The 22,609-nt window shown below is 39.6% G+C and overlaps 1 protein-coding gene across 5 annotated transcripts in view; it reads right to left on the bottom strand.

Moving 5' to 3' along the window:
* Window positions 1–593: 593 nt before the first annotated feature.
* The window catches only part of TRANK1 (tetratricopeptide repeat and ankyrin repeat containing 1), a 48,029-nt gene continuing 26,013 nt past the window's right edge, over window positions 594–22,609 (bottom strand). For all 5 annotated transcript variants that reach the window (XM_015854207.2, XM_015854206.2, XM_015854209.2 and 2 more), the window contains 13 exons: window positions 21,697–21,873; window positions 16,852–19,710; window positions 16,046–16,245; window positions 15,468–15,605; window positions 12,479–12,622; window positions 11,912–12,068; window positions 11,483–11,571; window positions 10,644–10,747; window positions 9,018–9,150; window positions 7,915–8,060; window positions 3,697–6,764; window positions 2,673–2,774; window positions 594–1,481 (listed from right to left, as the gene is read on the bottom strand). In XM_015854207.2, coding sequence (XP_015709693.1) covers window positions 1,372–1,481; window positions 2,673–2,774; window positions 3,697–6,764; window positions 7,915–8,060; window positions 9,018–9,150; window positions 10,644–10,747; window positions 11,483–11,571; window positions 11,912–12,068; window positions 12,479–12,622; window positions 15,468–15,605; window positions 16,046–16,245; window positions 16,852–19,710; window positions 21,697–21,873 — 7,427 coding nt within the window. In that variant the 3' untranslated portion in view covers window positions 594–1,371. The remainder of the gene's footprint in view (window positions 1,482–2,672; window positions 2,775–3,696; window positions 6,765–7,914; window positions 8,061–9,017; window positions 9,151–10,643; window positions 10,748–11,482; window positions 11,572–11,911; window positions 12,069–12,478; window positions 12,623–15,467; window positions 15,606–16,045; window positions 16,246–16,851; window positions 19,711–21,696; window positions 21,874–22,609) is intronic.

Below are 22,609 nucleotides of genomic sequence, written 5' to 3' on the forward strand. Positions count from 1 at the left end.
AAACTAATCAGCAAAATTTCTAAGAGTAATTTCAATTGCAAAATACATTCTGTTATAGAAAACAGAGCTGATGATGTTACATTAATGCTTCCACTTGCCCAGTCCTTGATTTCTTTAGTGCAGGTGGCCAGCACTACTTTTCATTCATGGGTATTTTTAAACTGCATTCTAGACACTCAAGCAACCAGGCTTCTTTAATAAGCAGCACTTAGTAAAGAGTCTCCTGGCAGACAGCAGCAATCACAATGCAAAAGGAACCCACCACTGCTCCTCACACTGCTCCATTCTACAGCAGCACTTCATTTCTATCCATGGAAATCGTCCCACTTCGAATACACTGGGCATAAGAGCAAGTTCCTCAGCTTTTGGCAAAAGGCAGTTATTAAAACAATTTGCTATGTATACAAGCAGCTCACTTTTCAAGACAGATTCTAAAATGAGGAGATCAGAGCACATTGGAGATGCTGAAGTCCCAGAAGCCAAATAGCATCATCACAAACTGATATTCCGGCCCAAAATGTGCCCTGATGATATAGTTGGTCAGTTGGCTGTGGCTTTCCCAAAGCATTCCAAAACCAGACAAAAATCACACGTTTTTAACCATCTTACAAATTTTATAAAACGTCATCGAACATTACAAAAGGCTTCCTCTGATTGGAATGTATAAAACAACGCGTAATACTCTTTAAAGAGAGACGGCCGATATTTCAAAACGTACAGTTTATATCAAAACATCATAACAGAGAAGAAACTTGACAATTTTCTTACTTATCCAATTGGAAATATGCACATTGTCACACAAAACACGAACAAGCTCGGGAATGATCATTCTTGTCTATAAAAATATAAAGGAGGGGAATATAAAGTACCTCACCCGACGACTTAAACATTTCCAAACGCAAGACTCGAGAGAGACAGTAAGTTTACAACGGTAATGTAAAAACAGAAATTAAAACCTCTTAAAATCAGAGACGGTATCTTTTTTTTTTTTCTGAGTACTCCAGCTCAGAAGAACGATTATGTCAGTTTACAGAGAAGAATAAAAAAAAATGAAGACTTGGAAGAAAAATACCCCTGAGATAAGGCCAAAACACGACTGTTTCTTCCTACTTGCTGGTTTCTTTGGCTTTTGGTTGCTTTCAAGAAGCAATACAGGTCTGAAAGGAAATTTGTCTCATTGTAGATTTTATCAGTTACATCATCAGCGCAAAGCATTATTCAGACAGAAGTGTTAACAACAGCGTAAGTCTCTTTTTCTTCACATTCTTCCAATTTGACCCCAACACTCTGTTCTTCCTTTTAACAAGCTCAATACTTTATCCTAAAATCAGATTACCAGAGGACAGGATAGCAGCTGCATATTTTTTCCAATTACCATTTCCCATATCTTCCTTTTTTTCTTGACGGTTTTTTATAGGCGAGTTCTTCAAAAGCCATGCTTTCATCTTCCACTTCATTTTCCAAGTCGTCATGCACAAAGTCTGCATTAAAAAGAAAACCCAAAGAAATGAGTGCAAAATGGAAAGACACGACATCTTGTCTCTCTTAATACAATGACAAGATCTACCAGTAGTATTTTATATGTCGGCAAAATATCTTCATACGCATGCTGTCATGCTTAAGAAGTACTGCGTTTTACATGACAAAGTGCCTTGCTGCACTAGTCATCATTTTCACACTCAGCATCTGTTCTGATTGCTACAGCTTATGGCTTTTTTAAGAAGAGAGTCTTTCCCCTCTCAAGGTTCAGTTTCAGCTGTCAATACATTTGCTTACTGAGTTCTAAAGAGGGAGTGACAGAGTATAATGTTGCTTGTGAGACCGTGAGAGCATCCTCATGCAGACTTACCATTCTGTCTTTATTGGAATTGAAAACTGTAACACAAAGCTTTAGCACAATAAAATTCTCTAAAATAGAGCCACTTTGGTTCCCTACAGACAGTGCCATTTGTAAGCCTGATCACTTTATTTCCACCTTTTTTTTTTTTTTTTTAAACTGTTTTTGCAATTCTACCACTAGAAAATTTGCTTATCCTTAAAAATATGGGTAGTTACAATGAAGTCTTAAACTAGCCTAAAAGGTCTCTGATGCAACTGGCAGCATCCAAATACATTCATTTTGATCTAATATAAAGTAAAATAACCGAAAACAAAATAAATTTGACTGCGTATATTTTCTTCTCACAAAAGTCTTAAAAACAAGTTGAAGATCAGTTTTATTAGGACACTGGTCTTCAAGAACTCAGGGACCACTTCACTGCCAATAAACACAGTGCTGAAGTACAGTTAAAAAACAGCAGTAATGGATGAAAATGAAGAAAGCTGCTCTTCTGTTCCCTCACTCAAGTTTCCATCTCGAGGACTGCCCCTGAGCCTTAGCTACATGTACAGCTGTGTGTGGTTATATGCACACACACATGCTCCATGCAGGCTGGATCTCACTGAGTGCCAGGAGAGGGGCCTTGATCCATCCAAGTCTCCCTGCAGCCAGATGTGAGGGAAGACCAAACACCTCACGCTCTCCCCAGCCCTCTATGGAGGTGTCTGTTCCTCACTGCCTAGAGTTCTGTGATGCTGTGTGACCTGGAGAGCGAAGCGAGTTAAACTTAAGAGACCATTACCAAACAGTGACCACTAGAGGGCACAGAGATCTGTGTAATTTCAAAGCATACCTTCTTCCTTCATTCTCTGTAAATCCATCTTCTTCAGCCACTTACAAGCCTCATCAGTGACAGCAAACAATTTGTTGGCATGCTCAGTTATTATTTTTTCAGCTGAAATGAAGCACAATTAGCATTCTGTAAGAACACTGGCTGTGTGACAGACAGTAGCTAAGAGCCAAGCATGGTGACACAGATACATGTACGATAATGATGCAAAGCAACAGATCTTTTCTCCAGTGATTTCATGTACAGACTGCAGCCACTACTGGGGATAAGGAGGCTGTATGTATTACTTCCCAAGCCAGCCAACACCGCTAACACAGAGAGGAGAAGCTCACCTCTCCATCCTTGTGCAGCCCTTTGAAAGTGTACCTAAAACTGGGACGTATTCTGGTTTATCTATTTTGGGCAATTAAAACTTCCAGCTTTCATTATCCTCCTGAAATTCTACATGTCAAACAACAGGGACAACTGTCATGGTTCAGCGAGGAGAAACCTAACTAACAAGCAAAATTTGCACGTTTCATCCATATCGAAAAGGTTTCAGTCAGGAGTGAAGATAAAGCTTCCACAGTAGAGTGAAGACCATAACCTAACGTTTAGTTAGAAATTAACGTATTGTACTGGTAATTGCTGAGGAACACACAGAACACTACAGCTTTTCATTACTGTCAGCCATCACAGTGACAACTTGACAGGGTTGCTGGATTTCTACGCTAAAGCCAGAAACAATATTTTGATGTAAGATGTCACTTTCCCACAGCAAGCACCCCAAACAATTTTGCTTCTGGGCTACTCATTCAGTGATTCAGTTTTGCTTGTAAAACTCATCACAGAACAATGCTTTATGCAATGAGAAAGAAATCCTGTATCAAAATATGCATCTCCTAACTTACTGTTCTCTGAAAAATGTAGCTTTTTTTTTGTTTCTTTTGACCGCATTAAGATTTTTGAATGGAGCTTTGTCACGTCTAGAAGTCTGGCCACAAACAACATATTAACGTTGTTTAAAATAAAAATGAAAAAGTCTTACCTTCAGCCCAGGCTTTTCTCTCATAGATCTCCTCTACCGCATCTGAAATCTTCTTAATATTCTCTTTGATTTTCCTCTGGCGTAAGTTGGAACCTTCTTTATAGGCTAAATGGTCTTGAGTGCAAGTCTTTTCTGTAATGGCCTCCACTATGTCCAGCCCATCGCATATTTTTTGATCTATCTTTCTTCTGAAAAAGTCAGCGTAGTTTTTGTAGGCAGCAGTATTATTTCTGTGTTTATCTGTGTTTCTGTGCTCCATATAAGCCTCACTGGCTACAATAATTACATTTCCTTCCACATGCATCTTTTCTTCTGTTGGTGTCACGGCTTCGAAGGTGTCTGCCTCCATACCTTCAGTCTGGACGAAATAGTTCTCAGAGCTCTGGGTAAATCTGACTCCACAAAGGTCACACTGGGTTTGGTCAATATCTGCTTTTTTGAAGATACCTGATAAAAATTCCTCTCCTTTTACTGCTACAGGCTCTGCTTTGCAGCAGGCCTTCCTTTTCCACCTCATGCACACAGAAACAAAATGGAAGACACGATACAGCTGGCGTAGGGCCGATGCTTTCTGCTCTTGCTTCTGTTGCTTGTTGAGCGCAATCACTTCCAGGGGATCTTTCTGGTCCTCTAAGCACTGATCGCTTTCGAGTTCCTTCTCTATCTCATCAGCATATTCTGTCTTATCCAAAGAGGTTACAAACCTGTCAAAATTTACATTTTCATACAGGATACCCCGTATGGGCGCGTACCCTTGAGTATACACAGAGTCCCACCTCCACCGGCAGTCAAATAAGTATTCCTCATCTCGCTGTTTCAGAAGCTCTTGCAGGCTTGCAGCAACTTCTCTTACACTTGAAGCATCAGCCACTTGTTCCACCACCTTTAGTAATCTCACAGGCACTTTTGAGGGAGAGTCTTTTCTCATTGCTTTCAGCATCTTCTTTATTTCAGGAAAGAGTTGGCTTAGGAGATATTTACACGTCGAATTCTGCACCTGGTCAGCATTCAGTATCATCACTAGGCTCAGCACTACAGTTCGCTCAGCCTCTCCTGAAGTTACACAGTCAGGATCCTCAAAAGCATCCAGAAGGACGCTGAAATTCTCATGAACTCCACACAAAATTTTTGCTAGGTAACAGAGATGAAATCTGAAATTCTGTTCAGCCACAAGTATGTCTTTTGGCCTATACTCCTGTATAACGGAAAATGTCTCTGTAAATTCTTTGCTACGGCCTTTGTTTCTGAACAAAAAATCCCAGTAATGAACGAGAGCAATGTAACTCTTTGGAAGGCACAGAATCACATTTTTGTTGAGGCGCATCAGGACAGCACAACAGATAATATACTGGAATTCCAACAACATCACTGTATTTCCTATGCTTGGAATCAGGTACCTCGTGCACTTCTTGACCAGGACATTCATAAAACGGAAGAACAGCCTTTTACAGCTTTCGGGGTTCTTATAAACATAGAATTGCTCAAATGAACTTTGCAGGAGTCGAATGAAGCACAAGTGCGTTCTTCCTACATGTTCAGTTTTCTTGTCAGGTAGCAACATGCCGTGCCTGCCATCTATTCCTTTGATCTTTCCTCCTTGGCTTTTACTCTTTGGGGAGTGTTCTGCCTTTGACAAAGCAAGGTTTAGCTCTCTGTTATAATCGTCTTCTTCCCTAAAAAGAAGCTTCTCAAATTCTTCAGGATATCCAGAAGACAAGAGAAAAACTTTCATGGCGCTTAGCCACAAGTCACTTGATTCTCTTCTGGCTCTAGCATCTTCGTTTTTAAACTTAAATGAGATGTACTCATTCAACACTGCTCGACAGGGTTTGGAAGTAATGTTACTAAATCCCATTATGTCTTTGCATGCCTTTGGGTTCTCTGACAGTATTCTTAAATGGAAATGATTAGGAAAAAATGTTTCTAGAAGGGCTTTACATGACACATACTTGTCAGAAGTCCAAAGACCGTCAAAGCTTTTGCAGTGACTCAGTAGCTCTTTAGGGAAAATGCGTGTAGCTTCCAAGAGCAGTCCATTTATTGCTGCTAGATTCATTTTACACTGAAATACCATCCTCGCTTCGTGGCGCATCAAGGGCTTATGGAAATCCTCACATGTTGTATCCTCACAGTTCAAGCCAACGATGAACTTCATACAAATATCGGGGTAATGCTTGTTCAGTAACTCATGGGTGATAGAGCACAACCTGCTCAGCAAGTGCTGCTTCAAAGCTGATTTTACCGCCACTGTGCTCACCGAGAAACTAACTTTTGTTTTCCTCTCTTTTAGTCTTGCCTTGTCTAACAAAAACTTGAGGATGGGTTCAGCTTCATTTTGAGATACCTGGCAACAACTGTCACCTGTTGGGACGATACCAAAATAGGCAAAGCATGACTTTACCATATCTTTCTCTACATTGGTGGTTGCTTTCTTCAAACTTTTAACCAGATCCAGGAGAGCCATTAAGCCATGCGTTGCCTTACAAAGGATGTCCTGGCTTGGTGTGCTGCAGCGAGACAGCTCAAAGAGAACTTCAACTGCACCAGCAGAATGATTCACAGATAGAAACTGATAGAATGCCTTGCTCAGCTTTGTAAAGTCTCCCTTCAGAGCTCCCTGCAAAAGCAAAGCCTCAGCAGTGCCTGACTTCTGATTAGTTTGTTCACAAAGCTCCAGGGCTTCTCTTAGCATGTCCTCTCTGTCCACCAGGTTCGACCCTGAACAATGAGTTGTACCAGACCGAACTGCAGCAAGCAAACAAGATGCACGAAACTCCTTTACTGCTGTAAGGTTGGCTGCTTCAAGAGCAAATCCATGTTGTTTCATTAGTTTCGCAGCTTCTTCTTGTCGACCTTCTCTTTTCAGCAAGTCTGCAGTTTGGTGCAAGCATCCACGAGACTTCAGAAACTCAAGCTGATCCTCTATGTCAAGTTTCGAGAGGACCTGCATCATTTCCTCGATTCTGTTCACACTTAGGTACTTTGCAGCTGCTTCCAAATACAGCTGGTTTGCTGTACATGAGAGTCTGGATACCATTTGCCCTCTTGCATTTAACATCTCTTCATATCTGAAATAATAAAACATATGTTGATTTGCTACTATGGATGACCAACCTAGACACAAAATCACTGCACTTCTAAAAACTGCCACAACAAGAAACAAACAGCTACCCCAAGACGCTCTTCCATGAAAAAGAACAACTAGTTCAACTACGACCGTTGTTTATCAAGCAAAAAATAATCATGTAATCCCAAAAGATTTTAAAAAGGAATTTAGTTATAACAACAGAAGGTTGCCTGAAACAAGAACATGAAAGCTTCTGGTAAGACCAAGATTGCGAGGTTGACAACATTAATCTTTCTCCACGCTGACAAATTACTTCAGTCATATTTTACCAGTGATAATCTTGTCTGTTAAAGTAAGCCTCGATGTAGAGTGGTTATTTACATGAACAGGGACCGGAATGGAAATTGTCTTATGAGTAGCTAACAGAACTGGGACTGTTTAGTCTGGAGACGAGGAGGCTCACAGGAGACCTTATTGCTGTTCTCTACAACTACCTGAAGGGAGGCTGTGGTGAGGTGGAGGCCGGCCTCTTCTCTCAGGTGACTAGTAGGATGAGAGGGAATGGCCTTAAGTTGCTCTGGGGGAGGTTCAGGTTGAATATTAGGAAAAAACTGTTCTCAGAGTGGTAAGGCCCTGGCACAGGCTGCCCAGGGAAGCGGCAGAATCACTGTCCCTGGAAGTGTTCAAGAAATGTGTACATGTGGTACTGAGGGACTTGGTTTAGTGGACATGGCTGGGATGGGTTGACAGTTGGACTAGATGGTCTTAGAAGTCTTTTCCAACCTTAATGATTGTACGAAATTAAAAGGGAAGTATTTATTACTATTATTAGATGTTTTTGTTATATTTACCATAGAAACCTAGTTCAGAGGACTGGCCAAAGAAGAATTTACATGAGTAGTAATATGAGACTGGAAAAGAATCCTAGGAAACTTAAACTAGTTTCTGGTCAAACAGTGAATGCATTACAATGCTTTGCATATGTTATCATGAACCTGGTGAGAATTCTGAAGAAGTTAATGAATTTACCTTCATATAAAACAAAATCACCAGCCAAAATTCTCATTACAACTTTATGGAAAGCCAGCTGTATTACGCTGAGGTTGGAGATGGAAAGGAGAATTATTTTCCAACACAATATTGAAAGATACCTTTCAACTGCCTTCGCTGCTTCTTCGTAGAGCTCCTCTTGACAGTACATCTTAATTGCCAGATCAAACTCCTCAATTTGCTCATAACACTCAGACGCTTCTTTGTAGCACTGGTTTTTCTGGTAGTACACTGCAGCATCTTTCATCTGCAATGCAGAAGTCAATAACAAAATTAAAGTGCTCTGAACTGCCAAAAATCCATGGATAGAATAAAATTAGTAGTTGAATCATGTAGGTGTCTCATACACAAGCACACTCTAATAAAATGTAATTAAAACCTTTTAATGTAATCAAGTACTTACTAAGTAGGCATCAATAAAACTGAAGAGATTTATTTTTTTAATTAATGTTTAAAAAGCCTTCAAAATACTTGCATTGGAAGAAACAACTTAAAATTAAGGATTTACAAGGTATTTGCCATTCTCTGCCTGTTATTAAAAAACACCACACCAGACATGACTTTCACACTTCTCAGTATCAACAGGAGTAAATTAAATTAGCACAGCTGTAGCTGTAGAATAAGAACCTTAATCCTGCATTGTAAGCTTGAAATATCTGGGAACGATCACTTTAAGACATTCTGGGGGAAATAGACTGCAGAGAAAAAAAATACCCTCGCAAGCCTAGAAAATAGTCCTTGGTACATTTCTTAACCTATGCAAATTTCAGGGTTCCATTCAGATGTCTAATCAGTGAAGATGCAGTATCATCGCAGGAACATATGAGAGAAATAACAGCTTACATTTCATGAAATCAGTCAATAATTAACTTCCAACTGCAAAGCAGAAATGACTGATGCTGACATTTGAGGAAAGCCAAAGAAATAAATCTAGACCATATAACTGCATTGTCCTCTTCATTTCTTTTAAAGCTATTCTGTGACAAATGCCTCCTTGTGAATGCGCTCATCTTGAATGGCTCAGCATATGGAGCTGTTTTAGTTCAGCAACTACCACATCACAGAAAGATACTATTACCCCATGAGCTCTGAAAGAGATCACCTTTAAAAATTCTATAAAGATGTACAGGCACCAAATTGGAGGGGAAGAAAAGCTGTAGGAAGATAAAAGAGGTAAGAAGAGTAGAGGGTAAGGATGTAATACCTTTCCTAACTTTTTACACAGTTCTGCACAAAGCTGGAACTCCTTTGACTGAAACAGACATTTTAGTGATAGTTTTGGTTCTCCGCATTCCAAGTAAGTTTTAGCCAATGTCATGTATTCCATCTGCTTTTCTCTGTGGAAAGCAAGTAAGAGAAAATTATTCAAATGAAATGAAATTTAAGATAACAAGACCTGCAACTTGAACCAACCAATACTGACATAATGCATTCCTCCTCATATTTAAACTGGCATTACTTTAGCTGAATTAGCTAGATTATCTAGATGAGCTGGATTTTGGACCAACACTGCTCTGAACAGGAGTCAGTTCCAGAACTTCATAAGCAGTATTTAATTTCTCAAACCAAGTATACTAAAGGCCAGTATGGTTTTGATTTCTCATCTTGAGCTTAGCTTGCTCCTTCTTTCTTCCTGCTGTTTAGCCCCCATGGCATTAAAAACAATAACCAAATTTGTTCTCAGTCTTTGTTTTATAGTATTACATGACAGCCTCCTTTGTGTCCATGCAGCCTATCTATCTTCTTCCCAAAACTAGTTTGAATTCACCATTCTTGAGTCAAGAGAATCAGAACTGTACAGAGTATTTCATACCATAGAGCAACAGGAATTTTATTTACATTTTAATTTTAGAAAGCCACATTTACAGCTTCATTACTATGTTCTGTCAACATAAATTGTTCTACATCAACTTTCTTTGTATCACTTTGTATGTCATCCTACCCTATGTCAATTTATTTTACAAATTATCTGAACAAACCTAACTTCTCAAATTCTAGCCATACGACAAGCACTGCAGCTTACAGCCAACTAAAAATTTCAGTCCCCTCATCAAATTTTGATCACATAATTTTATCCCTATGCTTGTACTTCCAGCCAGCGCTATTAATATAAAAAGAGCCTTTTAAAAAAGGTAATCCTTAATAAATTCCAGTCATAACATTTTTCAAGACTTTCCTTCTTCCCTCAGTGCTGTCTTCCTCTGCTCTGGTCTTATACACATTAACTGCAAACTTTCTCCCCAGTCCAGCCCTGGAGCAATTTTGCACAGCTGTCAGAATAAATAAATGATTCATCTCAAAATCTGTCCCCTTTTTAAAACTGCCCTTTGGTTCGGATCTAGTTCAGGTTGTTTAATTCAGACTGACTCAAATGCCTGTTTTACTTCAAAGCTCACTCTTCGTTACCAGCTTTACTTCTCAAATGTAAAACACCGTCCCTTCTTCTTGGTTAAGTAGTAGGATTAACTGAAATTGAGATGCACTGATGATATGCGCTTTCATATCTACATCTGAGAAAAAAAGCCTCTTCAAGTAAAACGAATTCTGTTGCTTTTTCTCATGGAATGGTCACATTTGGTTTGGTCGGCCTACAGTTAACAACTGCCTTCACTGCTTCCCAAAGGAGGCAGCAACTCAGTTCCTGAAGCAGCTGTGCTGAACTTTCCAATTTCTTCGGTTTCCTTCACCACCCAAAAAGTTGTAACAGACACCTCACCTACATAGCTACTCCAGGTCTCCAGTTTGGTCTCACAGCTGTGGTAGGCATACTCCCAACACATGCCCACAAGGTCTGACACCCCAGAATGATACCCACTTGTGTTATGCTTACCTGGGGCTGCTTTTCTTCGAGTGCACTTTGAGAACAGCATCATGTGCCAGGGCCAGCTTTGACTTCTCAGCTGCTCCTCCCTTCTGGTAACATTTGGCTGCAACCTAGAGTGAGATCACACACAGAATTTACCCATGTGCATCCAACCTGTGGCTTATCTCAGAAACAAAACAATTGTACAGCCACTGTAATGAAAAACATAATGACCCTAAGATGCACGGAAGAAGGGAAAGGTGAAAGACAGCAGTATATACACAGGACAAAAAGAACAGCTTCAAGGTCAGTCCACACAAGACTGTATCACGAGTAGAACTTTAATTAAAGCCTTTTACAAAATTTACATGGAAGCAGTAAAAGCAAAATTCCTGAGAGGCTGATGGCAAACAAACCATACAAGAGCACTGAGATCATCCCCAAAATAATAATACTTACAGTCAAATATACTTATTTGATATATCAAATAAATGCCTACAGGAATTAATGTGTAATGACAGTGCCATGCATGTGATTTAGATTCACAAGTTCCAGTACTTTGTATTGTTGCTAACTGCTGTTTCCAATCACTGTCAATTTGTGCATATTAGAAAGCTTCCCCATCCCTGACCTGAGCATTTCTGCCTGTAATTTACAGACAGAATAGGCTGCGCTCCCCTTGCTTATCTCTTGCAAGTTGTTTATAAGTTGTCCGTAGACATCTACAGAATTATAAACCAACAGATAAGAAAAACACTGCTACTGAGCCACTAAAGGTTAACAGCTAATTTTACAGATGTAGAGAAAATAAGGTTTCAGAATAGGGAAGAATCCTTATTTCAGCAGATGCCACCACATGCTCCTACCTCCCAGAACTGATGTTTAGCATAGTAATCTCCCTGTGCAATCCATTCTTCTGGAGATGAAGTTTTAGCAAACATGCTATCATCCAAGTCTAGAACATTATGGGAAAAAAACGTGATGTTAGAAGAGATAAATAACAGAAATGGCTTGTTATATACAAAAGCTAAGCATGAACATCTCGTAATGTTCCAAATTCCCTGTTTTGTGATCTCATCAGTAATGGTAATTGTTAGTTAAATCAATTTTACTTTCTCCAGTCAGCTGTGGAAATAAACAAGCAGTTTTGAAAAGCCTACAAAAATTCGGCTTTTTATAGATAAAACTAAGTTAATCCACTGTCTTTATAGAAACCAAATTCTCTGATTTGGTAAAAGTATTCAGTAGGTTATCTTGCCTCAGACTCTTTTATGGAAGCTTTAATTTAACTTTACCTTTATTTTCATCTGTTTTGACAACTTGAACAAATCCTCTTTTGATAAAATACTTAAAAGCTGGTGCTCGTTTATCACTGTTTTCATCAAAGATCCAAAGGTTGACCCTGGCTCTCGTAATGGCAGTATACAACTGCTTCAGCTCTCCATTCAGCATCTGAAGCAGAACAACAACACACATGCATTAAAATCAAATATATAGAAGCAGCACAATTCTGAAAATACCTGACTGAGCCTAAGTAAAACGTTCTTAATTTTGAAGTAATGACAATGATCTGAAACCAGATTACAATAATAACAGACACTGACAAGATGTTTTGCTATTGTTTTAACCACTGTATATACACCTAAAGTCTACTTCTTTCTTGCCACATTGGATTCACACACACAAAAAAAAAATCTTTCAAAATCAAGTTTATGTTATACAAGTAGGAACTACCAAAAAGATAAAACAACCTCAATAAACATGTTAGCTAAAATTAATGTAATTCTTGAAGAAATCTCCTTACTTTTAGGATTTAAGAGTTTAGTGTAACTTTGCTATTCCCAATGTTATAAAAAACTCACCTTGTACATTTCTACGTTAAAAGAAGTAGGTCTCTTTTGCGTAGCGGTAACATCCTCTAAAGGCATTTCAATTAGCAATTTGCTTCCTACTTGCACATCCGAATCAGGAGTGTAAGAAGAAATGATTTTCCATTCTTTGCTAGCCTAAAATGTCAAAAAAATGAGGTTCCATGTAAACAGCAATTACTACTGCCCAAAAATGCAAAGGATAATGCCATATTCTGTGATTAACCAACACACCCTCACAAGTGAAAATCTCAAGGAAGAACCTAAAGACAGTCAAGAAAGTGGAACTTCAACTCAACGCATGGGAGGTGTCTGCATCAGGTCATCATCAGGTTGAACATACAGCTATTACCTGAAATAGCTATTACCTGAAATAGCTATTACAAAGTGATGTCTCCCTCAGCTTGTCATCCCAACACAAGGGAGGTAAGCAACTCAGCTGAACACAGAATAAAGAAACAGAGCAACAAATAAAGCAAACCTGGAAGAGAGTAATTGGATTGAGTTGGCTTCAAGCTACATTCTCCTTTCTAGCAATTGAGGATGTCTAAGGCTGTTTGGGAACATACAGAAGTCATGTCTGTATTGTGACTCTTCTGTATATTGCCACTATTGCATTATGCTTCTCTTGTGATTACAGCAAACTGCTGAATTAGTCTTCTAAATCCAAATCACATATAGCACCACACACATCAGTCATCTGATACGAAAACCTCCTTGGACAGATTATAAATTTGCAGCTAAAGCAGATACACCCCTACAATGGATGACGGCTCATAAAGGAGTACAAAGCTTACCCTCGCCATGGACAATGCTCAAGCTCTGGTCCTATGGACAAAGATTCTTCTACAAACCCCAACACTGCAGCAGGCAGACTCACCGTGCCTGCTTCCTGCATAGGGTTCAAAGGTTCAAAGACAGTAGAAGAATGCTGATGAGTTGCAAACTGCTGTGCTAAAATGTGCCATGTACGAAATGTTGAATGAATCCAAACCTGAAGATTAGGATGAGCAGCTGCCAAGTTTCCATGGTGCTACAGGGCTGACAAGCTCAGTGAGTTGCAGGCCCACAACTCACTGACCTCATCCCAGAAGCACCAAGGAGACCTGCATCAAGCAATATCCAGGCAAGCAAAGGCAAACAGCTTCTGCCTTTTGGATGGTGCACTTGAGAGGCATTTCACTGAACCACTGACTGGGTAGGAAAAGGCTGTGGATTACAAAAAGGGACAAATGGGACATTACCTTTCACAAACAAATCCTGTCTGGTAATGTAAATCGTGATGGGCTGGAGCCCATGGACAGAACAAGTGGGCTGGAGCCACGGAGGTGGATCCATCCGTAACCTGTATATGTTTATGTTCTCACCATCACTGAGCACATTCACAAGATCTGGTCAGTCATGCAGTGAATTTATTTAGGCTCAGTGTGCAGCATCAGTGATTGCTAGTGCTGGTCCGAGCCACAGGGTAGACCATAAGTCACCAACATCCCCCTCCTTGGAAGAAGGGTTAAAGATATTCATGTGAAATATCTAAAAGAGCCTGGTTGGATTGGATACAGGTACATGTGAGTAAATATGAGCCTGTAAATATGAACAAACTTGCATGAATGTACATTCAGCATGGCAGCAGATTTCTGCTGCTCCCTCTCATGTCACGCAACAAATGCCAGATCCCAGTAACACCTTTTTGTAGGTTCCCGATCCCCCAAAAAACTAATGAAATAAAAAATCATATTCTAAAACATTGTGTTAATTTTATTCCCTTTTTAGTGTTTAAAGGAAAACTGACTACAAAGTCCTGTTTGTACCACAAACTTAGAAATACTGATATATGGCTAAAACAGCTTTGTTCTCAGCAGCCCTAAGCAACCTGGCAAAAATGCAGGATATTTGCAAAACCCATTCTGAAATTCTGGTCACAATAAATCACCAGTCAAACCATTCCTAAACCCGTACAGATTATAAAATGCCAGCCAGATAATGGTATAAGTTTGGGTTTTAGAGGTTTGGCAATTTTTTTACTTTTAATTTCTTCATTTAAATTTGCATCTCGAAACAGGATTCATTCCAAATCTCATTTTAAAGCCCCATAAAAACCAAATAAAGCAAATGATAAACAGCACACAGCAACATTTGCCATCTTCACAGCACTTCAGATTCGACTTTTCAAATCAGAAAACCTCAGTGTGAACTTTTCTTCCCTGCTTATTTAACTACTCAGATCAACTCCAATTCTCATGACTTGCTGGAAAACTGAATTTTTATATGAAAGCAGTTCTCCTGGTCTGACACAGATCAGTCTAAGTAAATTAAAATGCCCAACACATTAAACTCTGGATTCTATTAGTTCCTTTTTTTCTAAGCTCAGCTCACACCATTCAAAACATATCAACTTGGAGAAATTTGTCATGACAGCTAGTATCGCAATGTCCCTGAATCTCAGTAAGCCACATTCAAGTCATTTACCTCAAACTCCCTCTTTTCACCCTCACCACATAGTGCTTACTTGATGAAAAACCACCAGCAAGCTGCCCTCAGTTTTATTTTATGTATCTGTGGTTTTCAGTTGCTGCAAGACATGTCTGAAACACTATTTTGAGGGCTGTAGCCCAGATGGCATCTGCAAGAGAGATCTGCACACAGAACATTTAATTGCATGGTAATTCAGTCATGGGTGTTTGTAAGTCTGCAGGCACCTTCAATAAGGATACTGGCTACTGCCTCACCATGGAGGATCAGTGATCTTCAGCAACAAGTGAGACTGCCATGGTCAACAGCTCTTTGTGGGGAACCCTGAGGTTGTGTCCCTCTGAATGACAACTCTCTCAGACATATGGTTTGATTTTTTGTAGCCCTATGCAAAGCCAGGAGCTGGACTTGATGGAAACTGTGGATCCTTGCCCAGCTGGAAAGCCAAGTAGATCACACATAAAATCAATACATTAAGAAAAAAGGCAGAAAAGGAGTAAGAATTAAGTACCTCCGAGTCTGTGAAAAAGTTGTAAAGGAGTACATCATCAAATTCCAAGCCCTTTGCTTCATAAACCGTCAGTACAAGTGCCAGACTGAGTTCCTCGGGAATCTTTTCCTTTGCTGTTTCATTTGCAACTAATACTACCTATAGTAAAATATTTTAATAACAATAAGTTGTTAGAAAGCCACAGGCAGAAGGCATACAAACATGTCAAGATAATGCAAGACATTTCCCCAAACCAGGCAGAGTTAACAGTCATTCCAGCACGCTACACAAAGCTGCCCCTAGAGGACTGCCAGATCTGTGGTATGAGGGGACAGTTGCAGAACTGGTGTCAGATAATTTGGAGTCAGAAAAAAAATGGGACAAGAATCACCTGATGCAATGAAGAGCAGAGAGAGACAGAAATGCATTGAGAGAAAGAGAAAGCAATTCAATGACTGTCTCAGAGTTTTAAAGGCATAATTTATCAGTAAAGTGGAAGGGATTAAAAAAAGCAGTGGGCAGCCCATATAAAACAGTTATCTATTTAGCAGCACAGCTGGAACAATCTGCAAAAAGCCGTATACCTAAGAAAAGCAAACCTGATGTGCTCCAAATTCAATAGGCTGTGTTTTCCTTTTGTTGCCCCTCAGCAGAATTGCCAGGTCACTGAAACTGCAGGACTCCAAGACTGTAGGCTTCGGTCCATCAAAGAGACCACAGTCCTTCGGGAGCCGATCAAAGGATTCCGGGAAATAGTACTGAAGCAAATCAACCACTCCAGACGCAAGGCTGAGAATACCTACAATAAGCAGAATTTGGTCTTTCAAGTTCAATCAGACCGTCTCATACTCTCTCGCAAAGACACTTTTAAAAGATTTTGTTAAAATTTTGACTTTAAGAAGTATAATTACAGAAACAAACATGAGTGAGAGAAGAAAGAAGCTGCAAGGCCCACTTTGTGTTTCTGATATTTTAAGCATACCCCATTCTTGGGCCTGTGAAAGACCAGAAAGTGTGCTACAAAGACTTAGCAGTGCCCTCCTGCTTAAAGGGTTAAACACAAAACTAATATGAAAAGTAGAAGTAGCTCATCAATCCTGCTAAATCTAGCAATTTCAGGAAGTGCATACAAGTGCATATGATTATTTTTTGAGTAATTACCTTTAAGTCAAACAGACAAAGCATGCATTAAGCATGACTGTTCAAAAAATTACGATTTTAATAACATTTTTCCAGTCGTCATATCAAAAAAACCAAAAAGGCCGATCATCTGATCTCTTAATAAAAAAAAAAACAACACAAAAAAACCAGCTGATTGAAGTTGCCTTGAAATGGCCAATAGCAAACCTCAAACGTTAGTGACATCTGTAAAGCATAAACTCAGATAATAAGTTTCATACTCTACCTGAATGAGACCTGTAGTTTTGGTACAATTGATATATCCTTTTTGGCTTTCTAACACGTTGCTTCTTGTCCACGGTGTTTTTGCTTGCATAATGAAACAGCGACCTTAGATCACTAAACCGGAAAGCAACTCCTTTCATTATGCTCTGGGCAGTGTCACCAGTTAGAAACATGGAATTAGGGTCATTGATGCATTTCATTAACAGTGCCAGCTCAGCTTGTGTGAAATCCTGAATCTCATCACCATAAAACTCATGGATGGACCATGGCAGCTCCCCAAGTTTCGAGAGCCTTTGAGATAAGTTATACAACAAGTCTTCTTCATCAAAGTAGCCTCTCTGAGACCTTATCTGTTGATAAAGGCAAAAGAGGTGATAGATTTCACTTCTGTCTTCTGTGAAGTTTGGCGATCTCTTCCGGCCTAGCTTTTTGTACTGCTCCTCAGTAAGTTTACCCCCGAAGCAACTCAGTGCCTCAAAAGAGCCTTTCAGAAAGGACTTTATTTCTTTCCAAACAAGCGCAGGATTGTACAAGCTTTTACCTTTTATCATTTTTGGCCAAATTTCATTTGCAAATAAATTGTAAGTCACAAAAGTCCGAGGGTCACTCTCCCTAGAGTATCCATCAGCAGTTCTTTCCTCATGACCATCTTCGGCTTCAGCATTACCCTCTTCATCTTCATCTTGCCAATTTGGTATCACCAGCTCTTCCTGGGGACTCCAACCAACAATGGTTCTCTTAAGGCTCCCATCTTCATTCCTCAGAAAAAAAGGGTCAGGCATAGATGCATCCAATAACAGCAACAACTGCTTGGAGGTGATGAACAGTGGGAAATTTTCATCTTTAATGTCTTGTAGCCTGTGAACATTTGGCTCCAGAGGTTTGAAATGACTGGTTACCTTAGAAGACTTGCTGAGTTCAATGAAATTCTTCTGAACTTCTTGGCACAAGACGGGATTTTTTGTTACAAAGATCTGATGCAGATGCTCCAGTCTGTTTGGTTCTTCTGAATTACACGTTTGGTCTTCTTCATGGTCATCACATGGATTTGTTTCTGTATCAGTTGTACCTGTAGAAACTTCTTCATCCTCACTGTCCTGGTCTTGCTCCTCACTTGAATCATCACTGTCCTGTTTTAATTCACACTCTTCGTTTTCTAACCCAGCTTTTTCAACCTCACTACACTGTCTCTGTCGCCAAGTCTGCCTCTCCAGCAGAGGACTATTTGCCATGGTGGATTTTTCCCAGTATGAATAAAATTTCTTCCAAAGCCTATACAAGCAGCAAGTTGTCTTCCCTGTCCCACTTCGCCCAATTAAAATGATTGGTTCCATGGGCTTTGGATTGAGGTCAATTACCGCGTACTCTAATTCCCCAACTCGGAAAGGGTACTCCACAGCAGAATGTACGTCATTTATAATGTTAAGTGCCATGTTAGTACTGAAGCTGTGAAATTTCATTATATTGTATTCCATTTCTGCTGCACTGGCCGGAGGGAAATACTCACGGATAGAATATTCTTTTGATTTTTCCCTCTCCAAGTCTTCAACATAACAACGTGGAACACGCTTATGTGTCGTCACACTGTAGTTCTGATGTCCTTCATTTATGCCTTTGAGCTTTTTCCTTAAGATGCAAGATAAGCCACGATTGTAGGACAAGCATATGTTGTCTAAAACACGGTTCAGCTTGCAGTGATCAAGAACAATGGCCCAAATTCTGATCATTTCTGTGTAAACTCTTCCCGACTTTTCTGGAAGACTTTTTGTCTGTTCTGTCTCCATAATCTTTTCTGCACTCTCACTGCAACGAGGAGAAAAGTCAATTGCAAGTTCCCATAGCATTCTTGCACCTTTGCCCAGTTTGGCTTCATAAAGCTGGATATCAGCTTTTAAATGTTTCAGTGGCTTCTGAAGACCCCTAGTCCATTCCCCGTTGCCAAGTCTCTTAATTGTCATTATAGTTTTAGTTTTCAGATAATGAGGTACATCTTTGCTGCCCAAGGTCTTCAGTGCTTCTGGAGTACACTCTATTTCCCAAGTCATGTTATCAAACTCCTGCACATATGCCTCAACGTCCAGAATCTTCTCTTCCTCTGGTTCTTCCTTCTCTCCGTTAGGCAGGCCCACACTAAATTCCTGCACTCCCTTCTTTTTCTCCCTGTCATCTTCTCTTCCTTCAGAATAAACTATATTTCCACAAAACTGTAAAGATGCACTTTTTCCCTCTTCCAAATTGGTTTGGCCTGAAGATGGTTTTTGTACCACAGAATTATCCTTCCTTGGGGTATCACCGCATTTCAGTTGCTGAATTAGAGTTGCAATTTCCCGCACTAGACTTTCCTGCATAGTTAAGGGATTGTTTATCTTTTCCATTTCCTGCTTTGATAACTGATCATTTTTTGTCTTTACAGAAGACAGAGTTTTTACATCATTATGTGCTGTGTTGCCAGATGGTACTTTTAATAAGGACCCAGAAGAAGAACGCCCTGCATTCTTTGGCTGTGATGCATCAGAAGCTGGAGTAGGCTTAGGTGTTTTAACCAACTGCCCTGCCATATCCTGACGGTACTTCTTCTTCTCTGATACAGCAGTATTCCAGGCAAGTAGCAGCGGGTCATTTTTCTTAATTCTGTGCCTCACGTCTCTTCCTAATTTGTTCTTTATATTAAAGTTAACATCAAATTTTGCCAATGAATCCATTATTCTCTTTGCCTGCTTTGAAAATCCTCTCTGAAAAATAACATGCATCACTGTATTTCCATTATCATCTTGTGTGTTTGGATTAAGATACGGAAAGTCAGAAGGTCTTGAAGCGAAGAGATCAAGCAGATAGTTCAGGATGTTTATGCCAGTGACATCTGAAAGCAAGAAAAAAAAAAATAAAAATCAGTTCCTTACAATGATGCATCGTAGGCCAAAAAATGTTAATGCTTTTTTTTCTGCTAAATCAATTTGCTTTCAAAAGACAAATTTTCCATCTCATGTTTTTAAAACAAGCTTGTTTGAAATAGCTCAAAACAGCTTTTCTAATATTCAGAAGAAATCATACAGTGGCAGCAAAGCTTTAAAAATCTCTAGTTTTGCAGCTGCTTATGGATCATCAGTCAATTTCATTCCTTTTTTAACCTCCAAGTCATCTTCTAACATCAGCCCTGACAGCTACCAAACAGAGGATGGTGACTCTGGTCATCTAGAAAACAAACAGCTCTGATACTACCCTAGGGTCATTTGGTTCATTTTATTACACCACTCAGAAAAAAATGTGCAGTAGATAGTTTTAAGACATGTAACTAACCTGTGCAAATCCCAACTATTTCCTGATACCTGAGGTTCCTATTGCAATTTCTTATTGAATAAGATTAGCTTGATACTTCTTTAGGAAAATAAGAAAGAGAGAAAAAGAGAGAGAGAAGGAGAGAACAAGAGAGTGCTAATACTACAGTGTTCCCAAGTTTTAATCCAAGTAATACATATGACTTAAACCAGATAGTATACATGAAACATTTACGTCCTAATGAAAATAGTGATTCTTCAAAATCATTATAGAGGAATTTCACATCAAAAATTTTGCACAGTGAAAAATTCTTAGAGAAGATACCAAGTTTAGACTGCTTATAAATAAAGTCTACAATTGGCCTATGTTTTTAATCTCTCTAAGGCTATTAATGAAATGTGTGTGCGTTATAACTGAATAAATACAGTGCTTTACATTATTTTAACCCTTCAACTCAGAAATGCATTTTTTTTTACTAATTTAAAATTTAACCTAAATTTGGGGCTTAATTTGACAGATTTCCAGATTTTTCTTACATGCTTATGTAAGCCCTACAGTCCTTTCACTCACTCTTCTAAACAAAACTCTGCTTGAGTTAAAACTGAACAGTCAAATGGATTTCAGATTTAACTGTCAGATTTCGTTCAAAGTCTGCTATCACCCTGCCTTTTTCTTTGTTTCTTCCCAGACACTTCATATTTAAACCATTCCCATCTAGTACAAATTTTATAAATTACCAGAGAGGAGCTCTGCTCTCTGAATCAGCTAAATAAATAATAATACAGTCAGAAGAAAAAAACAGCAAGTGATGGAAATGTTACAGCTGCCTCAATCCCATCAATCAATTGACCAGCCATTAACTCTCCTCACAGCTTCAGGCACTGCAAATTAAAAGCAGAACATATTAGCTTAATAAAGGTTTGTCCATATCCTTTGGCCTACAAACTCTGGGGACTGAGATACAGCCAAACATCCTGGTCTGCTGCCTCTGCTATCACATGAAAAAAAACAGCAGAGAAAGTGGTAGTGAGCAGGACAGGTAAGAAATGAGATCACGAATCATCGTATCACACAATATCTCAAGTCTGAAGGGACCCATAAGGATTACTGAGTCCAACTCTATGGTCCACAAAGGACCCTAAAATCAAACTGCATGTCTGAGAGTGCTGTCTGGACACTTGAACTCTGGCAAGCTCAGTGTCATGACCACTGTCTCAGGGAGCCTGTTCCAGGGCCTGGCCACCTTCTGGAGAAGAACCTTTTCCTATATGAACTTTCCCTGATGCAGCTTCATGTCATTCCCTTGTGTCCTGTCACTGACACTTGCCCCTCCGCTCCCCCCTGTGAGAAAGCTGTAGGCCACCATGAGGCCTCCCCTTAGTCTCTTCTTCTCTGGGCTGAAGAAACCAGACACTCCTCATACATCTTCCCCTCTAGATCCTTCACCATCTTTGTAGCCCTTCTTTGGACACTCTCAAGTAGTTTTATGTTCTTTAGGTATTTTCAACATTTGCTGAGTTCCTGCTAGAGATGTTTGTGTCCCCTAGACTTCAGCACACAAAAACTTTACCTCTTTTATCTAAACAGATGTGTACGGCAGCATGCAAAGGAGTATCTCCTTTTGCAAAGGAGATATTTCGAGGATCTGCACCCTTGGTCAGCAGCAAATACACCAGTTCAAAGTAGTTCTTTTTCAGGCAGATTTGCAGTGGTATTTCAGATTTGGCTCCAGTCCCATCTGGCAGAGCTAGTGTGAAGGACATGAAAATAACAAGGGTTAAATACAACAAACCAGATCTGCAAACTACAGAAAGTGCTTGTCAGAGAAACGTACAAATTGATTGCTGAGCAGGCAGAAAGAGTGTCTGAGAATTAACATCTTCAGAATCTCCTCTGATCTCCCAATAATCTAAGCAGCCAGCCTTCCTGTCTAGCAGGAAGACAGACAGGCCAGAACATATCTTCTTCAAGTAAGTCAGTCACTGAATGAAACAAGAAATCTCCTTGCAACCCCAGACAGTCACAAGGCTGCAGCATGACCATGTGCGCCTAATTTATGGCTAGTATCAAATTATAACATTAAGTGAAAAATGGCAGAGTAATTCTAGGAATAAACCTTATGGAAAACAAGAAAAAATGATAATGTTCACAGTGACTGAAAAACAAGATCCTTGGTCATGCCCTTGAATTCACTGAAGTAGCCAACTACTTGTAACATGACAACAGACTTAACCCCAAGACTATGAATCATATTTTCTGTCAAGCTCAGGACAGGGGAATTAAAGCCCAAGAAAACTAGAAGCAAAGGAACAACAATAATTTTTGGCCTTTTACCTCCTAATCTAACTCTGACAGCCAAAGTTCATTTGAAAAACATCTTCCATCCTACACAGCCCTAATAGATATCCAGTGTAGCAGGTGCAGAAAATGTACTACATCTCAACAAGCTTTAGCACTTATACAGAGCCACAAAGACAATGCTT

This window comes from Coturnix japonica, chromosome 2 (genome assembly GCF_001577835.2).
Source record: "Coturnix japonica isolate 7356 chromosome 2, Coturnix japonica 2.1, whole genome shotgun sequence".
Lineage (NCBI taxonomy): Eukaryota > Metazoa > Chordata > Aves > Galliformes > Phasianidae > Coturnix > Coturnix japonica.